This window comes from Saccoglossus kowalevskii, chromosome 1 (genome assembly GCF_978046115.1).
Source record: "Saccoglossus kowalevskii chromosome 1, keSacKowa6.1, whole genome shotgun sequence".
In the NCBI taxonomy this organism is placed as follows: domain Eukaryota; kingdom Metazoa; phylum Hemichordata; class Enteropneusta; family Harrimaniidae; genus Saccoglossus; species Saccoglossus kowalevskii.
The window spans coordinates 18,604,722-18,613,440 of record NC_140641.1 but is presented as its reverse complement, the minus strand read 5'-3'; the positions used below and the strand labels follow the sequence as shown (position 1 = coordinate 18,613,440).

General features: G+C 37.8%; 1 protein-coding gene across 1 annotated transcript; it reads left to right on the top strand.

Annotated features, from left to right (window-relative positions):
* The first annotated feature begins 1,324 nt into the window (after nt 1–1,324).
* LOC100373470 (uncharacterized) lies at nt 1,325–7,608 on the top strand. The gene is made up of 9 exons (XM_002734737.4): nt 1,325–1,409; nt 3,399–3,518; nt 4,156–4,266; nt 4,377–4,481; nt 4,973–5,083; nt 5,178–5,477; nt 6,062–6,361; nt 6,475–6,606; nt 6,695–7,608. The coding sequence occupies exons 1-9, from the start codon at nt 1,325–1,327 to the stop codon at nt 7,084–7,086; spliced, it is 1,656 nt and encodes a 551-aa protein (XP_002734783.1). The 3' UTR covers nt 7,087–7,608.
* The last annotated feature ends 1,111 nt before the right edge of the window (nt 7,609–8,719 follow it).

Sequence of the window (8,719 nt, the reverse complement as noted above, 5' to 3'; positions counted from 1 at the left end):
TTGCCAAGTAAGAGGTATTTGTATGTTTATCACATTGCCCGTTTTTGGAGTTACTAGATAAATTACTTAGGGAAAAAATGACGACGCGCTAACCATTATTAGGCCTAAGACGAGATGTGCACAATAGTGCAGTCGAGCCCATTACTCGAGCAAACATCCTGTCTGAGCGATATTCATGGACATAGCTGAAATCTTCATTTCTATTATAATAATGCTCCATACTGTCGAAAAATGAGTTATACGGCGGTGGTAGCTTAAGAATGAGACAGCGCGTTTAGCCCACCGATGTCGTTTGCTTTTCAGTTACACATAGAAGTATACTAGGAAATGACATGCAAGTATATTTTTATATGAAAATGACCAGGATTCCTTAACCTGGAAGATTAATGGTGGGGTCATTGTTGTTTAATGAACGCCTCATACAAATATGGGGACCAATTAAATACTGAGATGAGTGACGCATTAACTTTGAGAACTACCTATTTATCTTCTGATAGCAGGTTTGCACGTGGTACCGACCGACCAATGATATTGCGGAATTTCAATAAAGAGCAGCACACGGTATTATAATTTCATCATATTAATGACCGATCCAAGTGAGGGCGCACTAAACTTGTAAATGCATATATTGGGGGATAGAAAATGGAACTTTTCGGGAAGTGTTGTTGCCTGTGTTGCTGTAGTCGTGCTTTCTGAACAGCGGTGTTCAGCTAGAAATGCCATAGTCTTTATTCGGTTAAATTAATCGACTTTGTTCAGACACACGTAGCAGAAAGACCTTTATTAACTTGATAAACCATGTACGTATTTTGACACTATGATTAAATCAAAATGGGAAAGCTGGTGTCGCTGAGACTAGCTCCGATCTCACAAACTTAAGATCAGTATAAATATCTGTCATTCCTCGAATACATTGTGTTTTAACCGTATATTTTGTAGTAGTAACTGTAATAGTAAATAACGAATCTAGCATATATTCACACATGGTTTCTTAAAACAACACGTTAGCAATGAAGCACGTTAATAGAACGCTGCTGGTGATAATATGCCTGATATACATAATAACCCCTGTACGACTCTCTTTGCCGTATTAGTGTGTATGACGTTTTCAGATGTGTATTGACTGATATATCGATCGATCTGGCGTTGTTTATATCCTTGCATTGCTGGTGTTTAATGACAATAACTTATCCACATTACAATACAATCCGCTGTCGGTTGTTATAAACCTCAATGACGGGCATTGTCCGAGTGGCCTTTGTTACATAATAAAGACTGTTCGTATTTGATTGCCTAGTGTAGCGACGACGTTACCCATGGCAAGATGGCTACGTTGCCGCTGCGTTGTGAGAAATATGTTTTCCTCCTATCATTTTTATGCCTTCTTAGATTTGTCGAACAAACCGAAGGTAAGATAAATAGGCATTGTTGTATCAATCAACGTATTAGCCAAATACTTTTTTTTCCCCGCTTCTAGTATGTTAAAGTTTTCAATGCGCTTTGTGTTTAACATCATTGTGGAATACCAATTTTAAATGTCTAGCTGTGTGCTGATATTGCGATGCAGTCTCGATATCAGAAATGTTTCGCACGGCCTTTTTTCAAAGACTATATGGCTATTCATATACATGTTGTATTTACTCAGTCCTTACTATATTATAAAACTTATCGAAAAGTTACATTAAATTACTTGTAGGCGTTCATCTGTGGCGTGTTCGTGAATATCTACATCTACGATTGTTTTGGTCCAGGTCTTCTTTACTTGCCGTGAACTGTGTACGACCTTTCTAAATGTTCGTTGTTTCATCCTCAAGAAGGCATCACATAAACTATTTAAATTAGGCTAAATATGGTGTTATGGTGTTACACGCAACATCGTAATATCAGCGATGTATCTAACTAGATGAAATATTCACGAAGACAGTACAACTTGAGTATCGACCGACGCGCAGCGGAGATCGATGCGCGGCGTACTGTCTGAGAGCATACTGTGAGGTATTCTCGTAATAACCTTATTATTATAAATCTTTTCCTTCCAAGGATACATCATGGGAATGCCGAAATACACATTTTTTAGAACATAATCAGCGAACTTCTATGTGTGGAGTCTGGTCAAACTCTGATGGCAGCCATGTTTGTTGTTATTATTAGAGGACGCGTACGCGCACGCGCGTAATCATTCCATATTTGGAATTCGCATTTCCTAAAATGGTAGTATGAAAATGCCCCGTAAAATACTTATGGCGTTACGGTGACAGATGCATAATAATATTATATATTCTCCGATTACTTAACGTGTGTATGTCGGTTTTCGTCTATGTGAGAAAGATAGCGTTATGTGATGTGGATGTATCATTATGACGTAGTCTTCCGATATAATCGAATTGTTGATGCAATGAGATGCCATGGCCGAGCATTGAGACATGATCATCGAATTGAAGAAGGTATCGTTCCACAAATTAGAACTCCATAGACAACAATGTTAGAGTTTGGGTGAAAAGATAGAAAATAATGCTTTAATTTTTGAAACCACATATATGTTAATATAATTCTGGCCAGTAAAACATATGTTGGCCAGCTCAAACTCCCATAAAATGAATGTAAACAAAACAAACATATTCTCAGAAAATGCATGGCATGGTGGAGGTATGTCATGACAAGATGTGGATATGTCATGTCGTGATGTATATACATGTACCAGTAAGTTGTCATGTGATATAGACATTACGACATGTAGTAATGATGGTATAACGCAACGTATACCAGTCACCACGTGATATAGTTATATCAGTACGCAATGGCGTTGTGTCACCGTGTAATGTAAATATGCTACGACTTCATAAATATGTAGATATCTCAAGACGTGATATAAGTAGATATCTCATGACGTGATATTTGTAGATATCTCATGACGTGATATATGTAGATATCTCATGACGTGATATATGTAGATATCTCATAACGTGATATATGTAAATATCTCATGACGTGATATATGTAGATATATCATGACGTGATATATGTAGATATCTCATGACGTGATATATGTAGATATCTCATGATGTGATATGTGTAGATATATCATGATGTGATATGTGTAGATATCTCATGACGTGATATGTGTAGATATCTCATGACGTGATATATGTAGAAATCTCATGACGTGGTATATGTAGATATCTCATGACGTGGTATATGTAGATATCTCATGACGTGATATATGTTGATATCTCATGACGTGATATATGTAGATATCTTAACCTTTCGTGTCATAGATATCGATCATGTAATCTAAACCATGGAAGGTACTAACGTTAGTACCTTCCATGTCCGAGTCTCAACCAACCATATTGTAAACCAAATTGTAAATTCCCCCTCTTTGTCATTCTTCCGTACAGCTGTATGCATGTACTATGAATACACATGCGACAATGCTGAATGCATTTCAAAAGATTGGTACTGTGATGGTGTCTCAGACTGTGGCGACGACTCAGATGAAATCGGATGTAGTACCATTTGTAAGTTATGATTTATTAATGTTTAGTAGCGATTCAAGCGAAACGTCCCCAAGCTGACGACGAATTTCAGCCTTAGAAGACAATGACAAATATTGTCATACATTCATGTCTGTTATCCACTGTGTGGCATAGAAGTAAAAATATCACGTGTTACTACAGTGTCCCAAATGAAAACATCAGTTCTCATAAAAGTTTGCATTAGTTTCTACGAAATGTGATAGGAAACATGATAAATTATTAATTGAAAGCAACTTAATCTCATTTTTAAAAAATGACCAATAGATGCATGTCAAGCGAATATCTCAAATCTCTGTGCAGCCTACATAATGAATCATGCAAGGGTTATTTGTTGCGCGTCGTGGATCGGCGTGCAATGATTTGATGATCCATGCACATAATAAGCTTGATATAGGAGAGATAACCGGTGGCCGAAGGACAGACGTTCCGTGATTTAGTGCCGTACTCAAGCGTGGAATCGAGTCTCGCACTCGGTAAATAACATTGTATTTACCTTGCAATCTATTCGGTATTATTTACTTGCTTTACTTAATATTATGTTAGCAGCTACTTTTTATACGTTTATGATTATATTTTGGCATAATGAATAATCCGTTTAAAATGTTCTATTTTATTGTAGTGAAATGTCCCGAGGAACATTTCCGATGTGGCGATGGTATTTGTATATCGCAAATACACACGTGTGACGGGTTTATTGATTGCACTGACGGTGAAGACGAGGAACAATGTGGTAAGAAAGGCGACAGATTGCCGAGTTATTCGTACCACAACTCCGATCTTTACTTTACTCCGATCTCATTATTTTTTTAAGTAATGCAGCAAATTAATTTATATTTATAGAATGTAGTACTGACCAATTCCAGTGCGGTAATGGTATATGTGTGGCGTCTGAATGGGTTTGTGATAAAATGGACGATTGTGGAGATGCCACGGACGAAACATGCAGTGAGTTTTCTCAAATGCATATCTATTGGTGTAAGCTGTTTACACGATTGTATACACGACTATTAACCCGAACAGACCAATCAGAGAGCAGCTTATTTGTCGGCAGGTTTTTTTCCCCGACGTATCAAATTCTGGCACGTAGTAGTCACGCTGCGCATGTGCGACATTTGTGTTGATAAACATTGATTTTCCCACAATCCAGTGCGCTTTTCTAATGGAAATCACAAGTATGAGACCTGTCCTAATTACCGCCAGTGACTCCTTCGATACCTTCCAATCACCTAAAAATACCTAATCAAAGCTTGGTAACTTCGCAGTTTGTACTCGTTGATCTGCGCAACAGTCAAAGACGCCATCTTTGTTTATTTGAGACCAATATATCTCGCGCATGCGTCAACTGATCTATTGAGACTTATAAAACTTCGACAGTTAGTTTGTCAGCTCAAGTTTCTTCAACAATGTGAGTATTCATCATTGTGTTCGTTTCGTAGCATGTCCTACTGGGAAATCTAAATGCACCAATAGCGGTATCTGTATTCTAATTTACTGGTTTTGCGATGGTTTCGACGACTGTGGGGACGGCACTGATGAAGCCAGTTGCGGTAGGTAATTCAATCGCTACGGGTTCGCAATAATTTGTCGCAATGTAAATTAGAAAACCAGACAAGAAAACACACACTATTATTTTATCTACAGATATTTACACCGCCCCAGATTCTAGGTACCCACTGTGTTCATCTAGGCTAATCAGCGAAAATAATATACTAATTCTATTATGCGAGTCCGTGGGAGGTGTGCCATTGCCGACGTTACATTGGAGACACGGGGACAATGCTGAGCTGGAGTCAACCACAACCGTTGCCGGAAGTACCGTCAATACTCAACTTACAATGTCACTCACTAGTGACCTTTTTGATGTTTTATTTACATGCTCATTATATCATTATAAAGTGAATGAAGCACTGACATGTGACGTTGCACCGTTGGAGTACAGCAGTAAGTTGCATACATATTTCATTTGGTTTTTCATGTTGGTGTAGATAACCCCAAAACGATTTAACCTAAATGAACAACAAAACCAGTAAAAGTCAAAACACCTTGCATATTCCAAGAAATCAGAACAGATTACTGGCAAGAAGATGCATTTGGAAATATGGCATGGTTGGAACTATGTACTGAAACGGGAACAGTTCGTTCATTTCCTTCGTATGAGTATCCGTACGTAATGGTACAGTGTGACAAACATTTACGGCCATCGTTGATGTCAAGTAGTTGAACGCCGAGTGTAATTAATTTATACAAGATGCAGGCCATACGTATGGGTATTAAACTGGAACAAGTTTGCATATGAATATAAACACTAATTTACATATTTGAAATGAAACTCGCGTGTAGAAACAGACAAACTATGAAACATGAATCCTACAGACAAACGAAGCGGTAAATTGTAATCACGGGATTTGTTATTGCGAAACGAAACTGTTTTTTATCATTCCCATAACCGGTGGTTTCGACTGTGGGAGATATTATATTTTGCGCAGTGTTGTTTTCAAATAATATGAATGCGTTTCTATTTCTAGTCCCACCTGAGGACAATTCCCCAGAATGCACCACATCTCATGACTACCTTGTTGAAGACGACATTCTTACCTTGACTTGTCAGTCCAAAGGTGGTGCGCCCCCAGCATTGCTACAGTGGAGTACAGGAGAGGATTCTGTAGAGGGCGTGATGCTGAATACAAGAACCTCCCAACGTCTCGATGTTGTTGTGTCTATTTCTCGTACCTTGGAAGGGAAAGTGTACACGTGTACATCAAATCATGCCACGTATAGCCAGTCACGCACATGTCAAATTGGTCCATTAGAGATTGCAATGACACGTAAGTTTGCTATATAAAATAGACAGAAAACGTTGCAAATATTAATTAGTTAATTTGATCTTATTTTAGTGACTCATGTAATTCATAAATTGTTTATATTTAACGTAATTTAGGTGATGTTCCAACGACATTTGAACGCACATCTGTGTTCTGGTTTCTTCTTTTCGCATTTCTCATCTCTGCATCAGCGTTGATTTGGCTGACAGTTGGCTTCATCCTGATAATGACAAGGATGCACAAAAAAGGTATTTAATCTTCATTTTTGTTAAACTTATTAGTACACATAATTCGAATTTAAGATTTATTTGATGAATTTTCTTGTTTCCATATTAGGAAAAGGTGTGAAGAATGGTATAATCTCTGATTCAATGGATGAAGGAGCTACTACCAAAACGGATCCATCAGCGGTAGATAACACGGTTGTCTTCAAAAACGAAACCCCGGTTTGTATATCCACTGGAAAGAAAACAACTCATCGGCGTGCGAAGAATATCAAAGACTCGAAAAGGAAAAACCTCAATCCACTGAAACGTGAAAAAAGACGAAGACGACATGAGAAATATGAAGCAGACGAGTCCTATTTGAAACGCAGTGAATGTGGTGAATCGAAAAGAATATCTGAAAAGACCGCCAGAGACAGAGAACGTGTGATACATGAAATTCTCTTACAATCACTAAAAAGGAAGGATCGTAAAATTAAACCTATTACTGACCCCTATCAGTAATGCTAGCTTCGCACAGTGACGTAGTAGCTAATGAAGTACAAACATACGTGACTGTTTAGTTTGTTTATCGGTGGCAGAGGTGGGAGAAGGCTATAACGCGAAACTGGTGTTTTATGTGGAAGAAAATGTGAGAGTGGCGTCAAAACTCCCTGCCATCCCCCAATGTTCCTATGCACTTCGGTAGTAATGTGATGACTTCCGACCGAGAAGGGACGCCGGTATTTAAATTATATGAAGTAGACTTATTGTCTGCACATACCTTTGGTTTACTCTGTCACGTGTTTCATCATATAAAACACCCTGCGTTCTGGATTCTTCTATTACATGAACATTGTTAACAGGATAGCGTTAAGAGACACAGCACTAACTTTTATGCAAATTGCAATAGTTGTTTTGTAATGTCACAGATGGTTTTAGTGGTCGTAGAAGCACGTACTTAGATACTGTACACTTTTACTATTTTCAAGTTTTGTTGTTGTCTTTTGGTCTCAGATTGCGATAAAGTCAATTAGACATTGTCAATGACTTGAGTGTGAATATTACGATAATTATGATGCTGTTTAAATGTTATTACATACCGGACGACGTTGTAGGTATAGGTGCCAGGAGGAGATCATACTTTTTTTTTCGGTCAAGAAGTAATAATGAAGAAATAACATCAAATCCATTCTATATCATAATTTATAATTCCCAGTATGTTGATCACAAACAGGAACACAAACGCATATATTGAAATGTGCTTTATAGTAATATTAGACAAATTAAAGCCAGCAGAGAAGCTTTGAAGGCTGTCAATAGAAAAGATAGCGGCCATATCACGTGTATGATCTAAGTTATTTTTCAGAAGAAGCTTTGGTCTAGCATGATACACACAAAAGGCACTCAGGTAAAATAAATGCCCACATTTTGGCCATTTTTGCTAACTATCCAAGAAGACGGCCAAAGTGATGACTGATAGAAATTATTTTACTTTTCGTGTCGGAATCTATGGCCATGTATGCTACTTGTCAAATATCCAGTGAAAGCACTCATGAAACATAAATTCCCACACCTTTCAGCCGTTTTAGGCGAAAATCCAGGATGGCCACCAAATCATGTAAATGAACTGTTTGTTTGCTGTCTGAAGAAGTTTGGTATAGAGATGCAACATGGTAAATTTCACAATAATCTGATGAATGGGACATCAGTAAAAAAAAAACTACTGCTTAGAATAAATCAAAGATGGCAGCCAAACCCTGGGACCAATTACAAATAGTTTCGCAAAGATTATATTAATGAAACTTCAAGCAAATGTTCCACTCGAGGTTCACCCCAGGATTTCTACTGCATCTATCATTGAAGCTTTAGCAGTGATGTAGAATAGGACGATAATAAACTTTGCCCCTGTTTTGTCACACTGTGGCGACTCGCACATTATGCATAAATATCATTCACTCAATCGTATGTTACAAATGATGTTCATCCAGAGTTACTGTAACAGTTGCATTTACCACCATGAACCAATACCACCTTCAAAATATGCTGTCCTATCGGCACAATGAATGAGACAACTGTGACTGCCTGTAGAAATATCTCGTTGTCGACTGGGTACCGTCAAGCTGATCATTGAACTGCGATTTGAAAAACATTAATT

What these genes read in the sequence shown, in the direction of transcription:
- LOC100373470 (XM_002734737.4), top strand. Translation starts at nt 1,325, where the DNA reads ATGGCTACGTTGCCGCTGCGTTGTGAGAAATATGTTTTCCTCCTATCA. An exon ending in ATTAGAGATTGCAATGACAC is followed by an intron (nt 6,362 to 6,474) that starts GTAAGTTTGCTA and finishes AACGTAATTTAG; the next exon opens with GTGATGTTCCAACGACATTT. An exon ending in GACAAGGATGCACAAAAAAG is followed by an intron (nt 6,607 to 6,694) that starts GTATTTAATCTT and finishes TTTCCATATTAG; the next exon opens with GAAAAGGTGTGAAGAATGGT.